Genomic DNA, 13821 nt, shown 5'->3' with positions numbered 1-13821 from the left:
CTTAACCATATATGGGACTTTGCCACAAGGCCAAGTTTTTCATGATCCGGTGACCTGCAGCCACATTTCCTTTTTCCAACACAACACCAAACATCCAGGAAGTCTGTATCCAGCTTGCAACAACACAGAGCCAAGGCCTGCTGGGTGTTTTCATACGGTTATAAATGGGTTGTCAGTGTCTGTACATTTCTTACTACTCAGGGTAAAGTCAACAGCTCTGGGGTCATTCATTAATCTATAATGCCTGGGCTGACATTTATAAGAGGGTCAGACTGTCTGTAACCTCTCGCAATCAGTGACACCACAGGGACTGAAGGAAAGAGGAAATAAAAGAAAATGGTCTACTCTGCTGCTCCTTCTTGTCTTTTCCCTCCCTTCTTCTTTTAATCAAAATGTGTTATGCTGTCAGTCTGTGTTAGCCATGACCACCATCCATCACCGTCTCAATTTCTGTCCTGCCCGATGCTATTATAGCCCTTCTTACCCAGCAAAAACAAAGGAGGCAAAATCAAATCACAGAAATGAAGGATGCTTTGAAAAAACAGTGGTCATCAGCAAAGAGACAAGAGGAAAAGAAAACGTAGCTGTCCCCATTCAATAACAATTATGTTTACGCTATTTTAGAGACACTTTCCAAACATGTCAGATATGGATGGTTGCCTTGCTTTGACATCGTTTTCTTTTCATACAACACAAGTCGAATCCATACTTACATCTGTGATTGGTGAAAATGTCCTGTATTCTTCTCTCAAATTTGACTAAATGCGTGCAAAGTTTTGTGTTTTATATTCTCAAGCAATAATCACCTTAGGTGCAAGTTAAAATGGAAAACTCAATCTCAACTTTAACAAGCTGACCAAAACGTCCTTTAGTAGTTGTTCTTAATAATCTTACATAAGAGAGTGGAGTGATACAGTTTCATGGAATAGACTAGACATTAAAGTTTAGATTTTTCTGACTATTTCTGGTTCATGCAAGTTAAGACCGAGTTCATTTTTGACCTTAGAAATAGTCATGAAAACTGTGTCAACATTATAACAGGATGACAGGAAAAGGGAGGACAGAGATGGGAAATATAAGCAGTAATGATAGAGCGCACCAGTTTTTTTACCAGCTTGATTTTCTTCAAAAATGTAGACATAGAAATGACAAGGACACAATCGCAGAATGGCTGATGGGAAACAGGATCACCGAAAGTGTGACACCTATTGCCTCTGATTTTATTCTGAAATGTTCAGCACATCCACCACTGCTGCTGATCTTTCTGCAACAAACAAAGCAATTATTCTGCAGACTGACCACAGAGCATGGCAGCATGGACATGCAAACCCCATGGGCTACAGATGACACCCCCAGGTTCCCAGTATCTCATCGAGAAAATATTTATTCAGAATAACACCACAAAAGCACATAAAAGGAGAAGAAAAGAGCAGCTCTTCCCTTCCCATCCATTCAGTTGGTTCCAATGGGAGAGGTCTGACCTATCTCACACTGTAATCGACCAAAGGGACCCGATGATCCTTTATTTGAACATGAAAAACAATGACTCATTGAATCACAGATATAAAATGGAATCTAGCTTTTTGACCTGTCAGTGGAGGAGATTAACACACAGAAGAGCAAATAAACACATCTTTAAGACTGGGGTGGCCACAGTTTCATCAACGTTAATGATTTAATCTGGAGTCTGATTTCTGTGGTTTTAAACATTTGTTTTGAGAATGTTTCATAATTTTCAAGTCTGAAAATATACATTGGTATGATATTGAGTAATCACAATGGAAAGTATGAAGTTGATATTGGGAATCAGTACAAAGAAGATCAAAACATTAGGTGTGTAAGATTTAATTTAAGATTGAGCAACTCCACAGAGCACATAAAGCCCATGGGGCAAAAACCTGTGTTGGGACAAGTAGATCTAAGACATGTAATTTTATGACACATTTGGATCACACAAATTAGATGTTCTTCCCTGAAACAGTCAGCTGCTCTGAGTTCAACAAGACCAAAACCAAAACTCTTTGACTTACACCTGACAAATAAAGCAAATCATTCAAACTCACCCTGACTGCTTGTTGGAAAATTGATTGCATCGTTTTAGATACAAAGGGACTCATCTGTAAAACATTTGAGAGTGTGGCGCTGTGACAGCGTTGCTCTGACCTCTCCTGACTCATAATTGTTGGTGAAACCTAAACGGAGAGGTAAGCGAAGATTCCGCCCCACGGGGTGGGAGGGGTGAGAGCGGGTCAGCCAGAGCTGGCAAGTCACGGCGCGGAGAGGACAAAAAGTTTAGGACAGAACTTACTGTGGACGTTTTGAGGAATACTTGAGAACAATATTTTTTTACGGGCAATAAGAAGAAACTGACTTTTGACTTAACATTGAAGATTTTTCATTGGCCATCACGTTTGTGCCTGCGCATCTTTACGCGAGAGAAAAATATCTTCAAAATTCTGCAAAATCTCGCCACACAGGCGGAATGTTTAGAGGAGTCCCATAACTGCGAAAGGTACGATAACTTTCTGTCGCTGTGAATAATAAACCAATTGTGCAAAGACTGGGCTTTGGTACTATATTTTGGACCTTAGTCCCCAAACGCGCTCCATATAAATTTGGACAACTTTTCCATAACCAAGACTTTTACGAATAGGCATCTTGTTTAAACTGAAATAATGATTAACCTCGCCAAGTCTATTTATTTTACTTTTTATGACGGAAAGTATATATTTGTAATGTTTATGAAATGGGAAACACATATTTAGGCTTAAGTATGAGGGCGGGGAAACGTGAAGTATTTTCGTACCTTTTTCATCATCGATCTTTTATCTATGAGCCAGAATACTTTCACAAGGTATTCATTTTAGTCAGAAATTATTAAGTTTATGGTATATGATTTTTTTTTAACGGCTCTATACCTTTGTTCAAGTAATAAGGGTGATAAAGATAGCTAGTGATGTCCTAATATTCTTGTTTAATTGTTTTTCTTGTATTTGTACAAGTCTTTGTCTTGTACTGTGTTAGTCTATATGTTATTTGTGTATTGAAGTGTCCTGCTTTTTTGTTCAGGACACTTATGTGAAAGAGATTTTGAATTTCAAAGATTTTGTTATGGTATGGTAATGTTTAACTTTTTTGCACGTTCCTATTGTTGATGTTTCTTCAAAACTATTCCAAATGATTAGAGTTCTCCTCCAGATTTATTTTTGTTAAACAAGTTAACCAAAATTAAACAAAATGTTGTTTTTGAATGGCTAAACGTTATCTTCAAACCTCCTTTGATTGGCAGGTCTCTGAGGAGGCTGTAAGATGCCAGTTGTGACTCTGCCAGGTTGAGCAGCCTCGACTCCCTCTGCTGTGTCCAGTGTTGTGGCGCCCTCTTCTGTGTGACCGAGGAAGGCCAGGAAGGGCCAGGCAGTATGGGGAACATGATTGAGGAAGGGATGAATGTGGTCATCGTCAGCCACTACAACCACTCAGGGAAGTGGGACCGGCCTCGCAGTGGCGGCGCCTGTAAGATGGCTGTGCTGCTCTTCATCTGCGTGCTGATCGTCCTGGAGAACGTCACAGTTCTGCTCGCTCTGTGGAGGAACAAGCGCTTTCACAGCCGCATGTACTTCCTCATTGGAAACCTAGCACTGTCAGACCTGCTGGCTGGTATAGCCTATGTGGTGAACATCTTTACCTCAGGACGTAACACTTTCTTCCTGACACCGGTGCAGTGGCTGGCCAGGGAAGGGAGCATGTTTGTGGCCCTCAGTGCCTCCACCTTCAGCCTTTTGGCCATTGGGATTGAAAGGCACATGACAATGGTGCGCCTGCGTCCCTGTGAGACAGCAGGTCGCGGTAGACTTCTAGCACTGCTGGCGGCCTGCTGGCTTGTTTCAGTGCTGCTCAGCGCCCTGCCCAGCCTGGGCTGGAACTGCCTAAACAATCTGCCCTCCTGCTCCACTGTGCTGCCGCTCTATGCTAAGAGTTACGTTGCCTTCTGCATCAGTGTGTTCAGCGCCCTGTTGGTGGCCATCATCATCCTCTACATCAGGATCTACCGCCTAGTGACCTCCAGCGGCCGCAGGGTGAGCAGCCGGCCTTCGGAGCGCTCGCTGGCCCTGCTGCGGACTGTGGTTATTGTTCTTGGAGTGTTTGTCATGTGCTGGGCCCCCTTGTTCCTCCTGCTCCTGCTGGATGTTGGTTGTAGCCCAGATAAGTGCCCTGTGCTCTACCAGGTGGACTGGTTCATTGCCCTGGCTGTGCTCAACTCTGCCCTCAACCCGCTGATATACACTCTGTCCAGCAGAGAGATGAGAGCCGCCTTCTTCAGACTGCTGTGCTGCTGTCAGACCAGCATGGAGTCCACCGGGACTACCGTGGTGGGCAACCCCAACCTTGGCACGGTCATCCCTACGGTGGAAAACAGCAAGAGCAGTTTGGGTGGAGGAGGGGGCAGTGGTGGTGGCAAGTCCACACTGAACAGAGGGAAGGTTCCCACACCACCACAACTCTGACAACAAGCACGGAGACCCCTCTGCCACTGCTGTGGCCCACCCCTCTGGGCCTGCAGACCTGCTCTCAGCTGTGCTTGTGAAGGCCGGGGCGCTGCCGCCTCTCAACAAGTTCTGAGTGGAAGCACCTAAATGAGGGCTCTCAGTCACACAGAAGTAGACACAGAACTGACATAGTCCTACAATCAGCCACTTTTTGTTTGTGCACTATGGCTAGCGTAGCATGGATTAGACGATGTGTTGATAAAAAAGCTCAGACATTCAGTTGGAACCAAATAAATCCAGATTGTAGATGCAAGTACAATCAGAGTCATTTAAAGCCACTATTTACAGAAACTCAGTAAAATGATTTCCAACATCCGATTCCTTGAAATGTTGTGTTTGTCTCACACAGTGATCAATGTTAACGTTTCAAAAAGACACTAGACACTTTCATGAAATTGGAAATGTTTATCCTTTGGCTTAACCCATGCCCGCGGAAGTCTTGGTAATGCTTCAAACAACAACATAGCATACTTAACTTTATTTAGTGTTGTGTCTGTCAATATGTTTATTTTCTTATTTTGTCATTCCAAGTAGAAACAATCAAATTGTGGCACTTTTTTTTTGCATGTGCTATATGCGGGAATTATTTAATCACCTGCACGTTCCATCACACCTTGATTTGGTAGACTATTTATTTTCTGTGAAAACATTTGCCAATTTAATACTGTAAACTGGTATATTTTTTTGCTTTGTGTGCATAAAAAACATCACGGTACTAAGACTTTATCGTTGACTATATTAAGGATTATTTGCAATGCACTGTGAGAGCAAACAAGACCAAAATTGTATTGCCAGAGTAGCAGCCTCATGAGGCTTTGATGTTCATTACACACCCAAAATTGTAAGATAAATAAAAATGTCACAGGTATTATTAAATTACCACTAGTGGGCAAGAATGCAAAGTTTCTCCCGAGAGTGGAGCTGTAATCAGTCGGGGTCAACTTCTGCACGGTTGCCTTTTTTCCCCCGGACATTTCAGGCTCAGCTCGTCATCACCACTCATGGTTTCTCTTTCATCAGTCTAAGCTCTACCTTGTCTGTGTAAGCCACACTGGGAGCTGAATTAGCATGGCTAATAGCTACTCATAAAGATATTTGCTTCTCATCAGCACATCTAAAAACCACTCACACATCAACTAACCACTAATGAATAAGAGTGCTGGATGTGAATTATTTAATGGCGGTAGACTGTAAGGGAAATTTCTGCCTTTGGGTGATGTAGTGTCTGATACCATTATATAGCAAATAAAATTCTATTCATATGATCAGATTTCCACGTGTCATTTTGTTTTGTTAAATCGGGGGCTTTCTTGCTCTCAACCCCCTTCCTCTCTGCAGGGAACATACATAAAAGTCAGTGTTGGAGATTTTGTCTGTAGCTTTTCTGTTGTAGTCGAGGCTCTGATGAAAGGTCAATCCTTACATTATACACATATTAATGAAAAAATATTCTAATTGGTGAGATTGTTAATTTCTTTTACAGACAGGAAGGGAGAAATGCCATGATTTAACCTGCTGCACTCGTTTAATATCCTAATGTGAAGTTCTGATTGATGTTCTCCGACTCTCATTCACAGGCAGACATGGGTCAGACATCGATGAATAATGCAAAGAATTTTTGATATTTCATAAAACTCGGGGTTTCCTGTCAGTGAGATCACTTCCATTCCTGATGAAAGGTATATTGCATGAATCTACCGTGGAGAAAATGTGTATTTAGGGATGTGGTAACGTGAAAAGGATTTGATTGGCATAATGAAATGAATTCTGAGAAATGATCAAATAGTTTAAGTGATAGTGGGTACACATCCAATTACTTTGTTTTTCGTCCAAAAACCTGCTGCACTCAAGGTTAAACTGAACCGATAAATAGGCTGATTACAGCAGCTTGTTCTTCATACCACAATGCACAGCAAAGCGCAGGCAGGAGCTGACAGGCTGGCATTTCATACGAACCTCAGCTAAAGGATGCGTCTCTGCTCTGCACCTCCAGTTCGAACGGAAAAAGACAGCGAGGAGTCAATACCAGCCGAGCATTTCCAGCTTAAAAGGTCACCGACTGCTTCCTGTCAGAAATGTTTGAACACTCTCTTTCCTGAATTAGCCAGGGATGATCGTGGCCTTATGCCATGTGGAACATTTGAAGATGCCGAAATGTTGAGCAGTATAGCGTGATCTGTAGTCAGGGAACTGCCTCCTGCTCCCTTTTATTCCCTCTCATCTTTCTTAACACCATTATAATCCTGTTTCAAATCCTGATTTGCTTTAGTTTAATTAACGTGTTCTTTTTCTTGTCTGAAAGTAGGTTTGCAATGATAACTACAAAGAAAACACACACAGGCGATAAAAGTAGCCTACAGAATAATGGTGCCGTCATCAGATATTTTGCTCAGAAGATCCAGTGATACAAAAGTCCAACAAGACAGGGAATTGTTGCAGTTATCGTTTTACTTTTAAAGAAATTATCAATATGGTAGGTGGTAAACAACAGGTAATAAACATCTGCTGGTGCACCTGTTGACACAAGTAACTAGAAGGGCACAAGGGGCGAGCAGACCTCAGTCAAGGCCAACAGTCCACTCTTCTGTAATTGTTCAAATCTGCCACTTCAACTCCTACATCGGCTATATCTGGATATATTTCCAAACCTACTAGAATGATGTGAAAATATGCTTTGTGCCAAGCTGTAACCGCACAGCCATGTTTCTTACCGGTTCACCACACAAGTCACCTCAGTGCACTTTACATAGTAAGGTTAGCACCTTTCAATACTACAGAGAAATCCAACAACTCCCACATGAGCATTTGGGGACAGTGTGGAAATGAAAAACTCACTTTCAACAGGAAGAAACCTGCAACAGAACCAGACTCAGAGGTGGACGGCCATGTGCCTCCCACAGGCTTCTGTTTTCGAGCTGTTTCCTTTGTGCTGTCACCCAGCCGGCCTGGCTTACTGATGCTCAGGGACAGGGAACAGGGAATCGGTTGGCCTGCAGCGGCTACTGGGATCAGATTAGCTTCCACAATGAATGGATAGGTTTCCATGGTGCAAAGCCTGACCTCCAATGCTGCCAAAACACTATATTTATTACAGAAATCCTTATCCTTAAAGGAGGCAGAAGTAAAACTAAAACATCTGACACACTGAGCAGGAGATAGCCGGAGGAAGAGTCATTGCTAACTATGCTAATAGGCCTGAAATAACGGCGTTAAATACGAAATTAGCAAAGAAATTTTGCAACACGTGCTTGAAAAGAGTAAAGCATGTGTTATAATATAAACAAGCTGCTGTCCAGAGTGATTTACTGTTGGTGAGTCAAGATTTACAAGCTAAGATAGATATGAAGACACCGGCACGGTGCAATAACGGCAATAGGAAGTGACGTATGGCGTAACATGTGACGTGACACAGAGGTAAGTCCTACCTGTCTTCCACTGAAGGGGAAAACGATTCACGGATCCTCCCCGTGATTTGGATCCGCTCCAAAATTTGATGCGTTTTCCTTCACTCATGCGCCACTATTTTTACTTATACTACTTAAACTCCTTAAATCGTTTGTACTATGAGCATTTAGACATCATGTAATACATTCAAACATATATTTGATATTAAGAAGCTTTGTCATTCAAACCTGGCATGTGGAACAAAATTGGAAACAACGCAAGAAAAAAATGTCAATCTGTGGACAATCTTCAAAAACACAGACCCAGGGAAATGGTTTACCCAAGTAAATATTCTTCATCCATGAGCAGATAGAGGCTATAAACTTATTTGGTTTACATGATGTTGAGAACTCTAGGTATTGAAGATGTGCTGATGATGATTAGCTGTTATTTCCTGACACCACTTATTGTCACTGATAATGGTTTATAAGTAGAACCTAAAGCTTGGCTTAAACTGCAGCAATGCCTGTTTCCTTTTTTTTTTTTTTTTTAAAGTAACTCTACTCATGAATTTAGATGGATGGATGGATGGATGGACGAATACATAGATAGATAGACTTACATCACAAAACAAACAACAGTGCAACGGTGTTATTTATGTAGGATGGATTTGACCAGGGGTGAGTTATTGGACAGTCTGATAGCGGCGGGGAGGAATGATCTCCTGTATCGGTCCTTGTGACAGCGGAGCTGGATGAGTCTGTTGGAGAAAGTGCTCCTCTGTCCCTGCTGCAGGTGGTGGAGAGGGTGGTCAGGATTATCCAATATGGATGACAGTTTGTTCAGCGTCCTCCTCTCCACCACCTTTTCCAGGCTGTCCAGTTTGTAGCCGATGATGGAGCCGGCGTTCTTAACCAGTTTGTTAAGTCTGTTGGTGTCTCCGGCTCCAATGCTGCTCCCCCAGCAGACTACGGGGATGTACAGTTCACTGGCCACAACAAGACTGGAAGAACATCTCCAACATCTCGCTGCACACATTGAAGGATCGAAGTTTCCTCCAGAAAAAGAGTCGACTCATCCCCTTCGTGTAGACAGCGTTGATGTTGGTCTTCCGGCTGAGTCTGCTGTCGATGGAGCCCCCCAGGTACTTGTACCCCTCCACCATGACCACATCCTCTCCCAGAACACTCGTCCTCCTTCTGAATTTAGCTAAACATCCCCAAAAGCAAACAATGAATAGTCATTATGGTTATTATAGGAGAAAGTAATAAATGAGTCACACAATGAAGATGAGGTTAAAAGACAAAATATTTCACCTCTCATCGACACTCTTTCATTTCCTCTTTGCCTTTCATCTAGATAAAGAGGATGGCTTCAGCTGAGAGGCCTGAATTTCAGGTAAAATTAATGCACTTTTTCATTCAAATCCTCTTCTTCATGTCCTCAAATTCAAGCTATGACTGATTAAATTTCCTGAAACAAACACCATAAATGTCCCGTGTACTAACTGGGTCAAATACCTTAATAAATCATGTTAACTAAATAGCCGTCACCAGTCTTCTTTGAGGATTTAGACATGGTGGATTTGTGTCATTCTCTGTGCACAATGCCTATTTGCATATGACTAATGTGAACACGACAGAGGACAAGAGAATCACCCCCCACTCCTCTCCCCGTCATCATGATCCTGGCTTTGTAGCGCTGTGTTCTCAGGAAGCATGCATGCATGTGTGTGCTTGCGTGCGCATTTGCATGTGCCACGTTTTCGTGCACCAGACGTGTTTGCGCCGTGTGCGCTTGAAAGAACAAAGACTCCATCTGGTCCGAGCCACTGAATGTGCCATTATGAAACACTTCTGTCATTCTCAAGTCCCTTTTTGATGCAGCTCAGATGTAGAGTGGGGCCAGGCTGAGAGCAGCGAGGGGTCCCATTGGATTCGGCCGCTCACGCTGGGAGGCCATTCCCTCCTCTACAGCCGAGTTGTGCTACTCTCACCAGAGGACACAGACACATTCATCGGGTGTGTGATGACTCTCCTCCCCTACCTTTGCCTCCGCCGCTTTCCGATCCAATATATAGTGTAATTACATGTGGAACAAAGAAAGCAAAGATCCAGGCAGACTTTGGTGATAAGCTCCCCAGGATCAGAGGGCTTTATCCAGGGAGCAGCTGGGAGGAAGCCGAGGCAAAGGTCACATCGTAGGAGGACATCTGAAGGAGCTCGCTGAGATTTGGATTGGTGGACACTCCTCCCAGCATCCTCTTCAACACCCCACTGTCAGTAATTTTCCCGTATAGTGATGATCAAGAAGACAAGCAGACTAAAAACAGCATACTTTGATTTGAGAGCCATTTTATCATCCAAGTCATTCTTACAATTTCCTTTTTCATCCTTAGCAACGGCAAAAACAACCATCTATATTGAACAACTCTGAGACAATAAGTTATCAGATGGGAGCCCAGAGTGTTGTGTTCCTTGAAGGGCTGTGTCTAATTATTATCTCTTAATTAAGTTTTTTTTTCATGTATTAATCCTTCTAAAAAAAAAATTCTGAAAATAGTGAAAAATGCTCATCTTAATTTCCCGGTGCCGACGGTTTCAATTGTATGAAACAGAAACACTGGAACAAATAACTGTTTTTCCTTATGAAAATACCTAAATAATTAGTCTAGTATTGAAATTGATTGATTGACTTATTGATTAATGAATAAATTGTTCACCAGCCATCATTGATGATTAAGAATCTGTAGCTTGAGATAAATATAGTTTCTTGTTCTTGTGGAATAATTTTCTCTCAGGGACAGGGAATCTATTTTGCATCAACCACAGGCCGTCATGTCTGTTCTTGAGTATGGAGATATTTTATTCTCACACAGCGTACAGTCCACCATAAAAGCTTGATACATTTATGTCTGTGGGCGGCGTTTCTTTACAAGACATTAAATATCGTCCTCAGCCCCGTGAACTGTGCAAAAATGTAGGCTGGTCGTCACTAGCAACAAAAACGAAACTACCCAATTTTTGTGGCGAAATGTCTCGCACAAAAGCTACATCAAATCTCCTCTCAAATATAAATCCTCAGTTCATCAGAACAGATCTCATTTTTAAATACTGAATTTGGAAAAGCTGCTGTTCAATACTTTGCACCACATAAATGGAATTTAATATTTAAAAATTGGGTACCTTTTAAAGACAACAGACTGTGATAGTTGTTGATGGTGCTTGTGTGAGACTGGCTGCATTTTGCTGCGCGTGTTATCTCTGCTCTGTTTCCCCGACTCAGGTCTCTCTTGCAAAAGTTAAATACCTTATTAAGTAATACATACCGTGTTGGTCAAGTCTCAGCAACAAGCCTTTGAATGCCAGTCTAACACAGCAGATAGGTGGCAGGAGTGCATAAGCCATCTCTCCCAGTTGCCCCACCCCCTCCCCCCCCCACCACCTCCAGATCCTCCAAAACAGCAGCTGCTTTCCTCCCCAAACCTTCTCTGATTGCAGTCTTTTGGCAGAACATGATGGCATGCACACACCTGCTCACACTGACCTCCAATCCATCTCCTCCATGGCTGCCTGCCACAACTGCAGGGATTAGCATGTCTGGGATCGGGGATAAATGAGAGGGAGGACAGAGGCTTCCGAGTCTTACATGCGTGTCCCGTCCCACACTTGTGGAATTGAGAGTGTGTGCACAGATGGCTGATTCCCTTCCTGCAACTTAGAAAGCAAAATGTTAAAGTGGCGTTGGATTCATTTTGTACATGAAGTACAGTTTGGCTGTAAGGAAGTGTACCCAGCCTGTGAAAACACTTGCATAATGTCTTCTGTGGTTGGGTAGTTGGAAAACATGCCTTTAGCGGAGGCGCGTGTGTAATAATAATTGAGGCGCGATACGAAAATTGTAGAATCCAGACACTTGACAGTTGGACATTCCTGCTTGTGCAGCATTGATTTAAAAAAATAAATTAATTAAAAAATTAAAAAAAATAATTGAATCTCTAATTTACAAGTCCACATTTCTAAGATGATACTTTTTTTTCCTTTAACTAAAAAAGTCAAAATGTCTTTGCCTGACAAGAATTTAAGAAACTCCTTTTAAAATTGTTTTCATTTCTTTTGACCTTTTACCTCGGATTGTCTTTTGAGATTCAAATGGTATTTTCCTCAGTAAAATGGTAGAACTTTCATTTTCATTTGGAACCATTTAATATCAGCTGGCATCTCTTTTAATGTGACAAATATGAAACTACTTACTTTGAAAAATGTGTTTTAGGGTTAACCACTGTTTGAAAGGGCCTTTTTCATTACGGACACTTTGAACACCTTGAAACTAAAGCAGCTAAATAGAACTCATCCATTCATTGGTTTGCACCATTGGTTTTCCAACTGAGGCATATCAAAATCCCCTCTGTGAAAAAAAAATATTTACTGAATACCGTTATTTTGTATGTGGTTGTGTATTTCATGCGCACGTTATGTGGTTTCCTAAAATGTTGTCTGGCTCCATTGTGATCACAGGTGTTCATTCCTCCAAGCTTATCTGATGAATTAACAGCTGCCGCCACCGTATAATTGCAGACATCCACCAGATCTGACATTACACACATTCTGATCGTCATATGACAGCTACACACACACACACACACACACACACACACACACACACACACAGACTGGAGCACGCACGTTTCACAGTTTACACAGAACCATTGTATAATGCTGAGTGGACGGTGGCCATTCGTTCCAACCTACACAAATCAAACGCACTCACAAAAGCGTCACACTAGTCATGTTTCAGTCCGATATAAATTAACTAATAAAATACTATGAAATGCAAAGACATGCTAAGAACTAAAATCCAGAAAAACATGAGCATGATATTTGTTTGATTTTAACATGCTGCATTGCCGCCGTCGTTATTATTCATATCTCTCCCCAGGGAGGCTTGTTTGAAAAATGGGACTATAGCAGCCCCCCTCCATGTCACCGTCTCACTCTTACACTCACAAACACCCACGCACACACTTGTTTGGAGTCTTGTTGGGGAAGTATAGCCAGGCGGCTTCTCGCACCCCTCCCCCCCCCTTTTTTTTTTCTTCCTTCACTCTTTCTCTCCCAATGGAGAGTGATCCAGCTCGTCTCCTCTCTCCGTCACGCGGGTAATCAGCCTCTGCTATTTCATTTGGCTCAGTAATGAAAGCAATCCCAGTGCTTTTCACTGCAGCACAGCCCAAATAATGAGGGCTGCCTCACCCCTCCTCAGCCACACCTCACCCCCAGTCCTCACCCTCTCCCTCCCAACCCTGCTGTTAATGGATGAAGGAAAGCAAGTGTATGTGTGTGTGTGTGTGTGTGTGTGTGTGTGTTTGAGTATGTGAAGCACGCAATCTTGCCAAGTCCTTTGTGCCTCTTTTCCTCCTCTCTGGGCTGCAAAGGAGTCTATTGTATCAAATTTGATCAGCAATGCTCTTAATATTTTGGAGGTGTTTTCTTTCTGTAACAAAACACCAGAGTAAACAAATTTTTTTAATTGCATTAGCGGCTCCCAATCTTTAAAGTTAATGTGACCTCATAATATCAATCTGTTCTGTAACTATTCACAATTTGAATATCTATAGTTTGTGAACAGTGCAATAATTACTTTCATTTCTCCAGTTGCTTTTGATTATTTTTCAGAGGTTAAAAGAGGTAAACATACACAGTATTTTCCAAGAAGTCAGAAAATCAGAAAAAAAAAAAATCAAAGAAAATATACATGATGTTGTGTAGCACATTTTTATTTTTAATTATTTACCCAGGATGGGAACCACTGGTCTCTATGAAAATATAACATTACAGACACTGCTCTGCTAAAATGAATTACAGCAACCTGCCATCTTTTACTTGTATTG

The 13821-nt window shown here is 42.0% G+C and overlaps 1 protein-coding gene across 1 annotated transcript; it reads left to right on the top strand.

The window, feature by feature from the left end:
* Positions 1–2273: 2273 nt before the first annotated feature.
* Positions 2274–5786, top strand: s1pr3a (sphingosine-1-phosphate receptor 3a). Its single transcript, XM_069149936.1, is given in 3 exon segments — positions 2274–2512; positions 3290–4493; positions 4495–5786. Coding segments are annotated over 2 exon segments (1200 nt in total). The 5' UTR covers positions 2274–2512; positions 3290–3419; the 3' UTR covers positions 4621–5786.
* Positions 5787–13821: the final 8035 nt, after the last annotated feature.

This window comes from Embiotoca jacksoni, unplaced genomic scaffold (assembly GCF_022577435.1).
Source record: "Embiotoca jacksoni isolate LCO1_2020_lvr unplaced genomic scaffold, fEmbJac1.0.p SCAF_16, whole genome shotgun sequence".
Lineage (NCBI taxonomy): Eukaryota > Metazoa > Chordata > Actinopteri > Embiotocidae > Embiotoca > Embiotoca jacksoni.
Note: the sequence above shows the minus strand (reverse complement) of the source record. Positions and strands in the feature narration are given on the sequence as shown.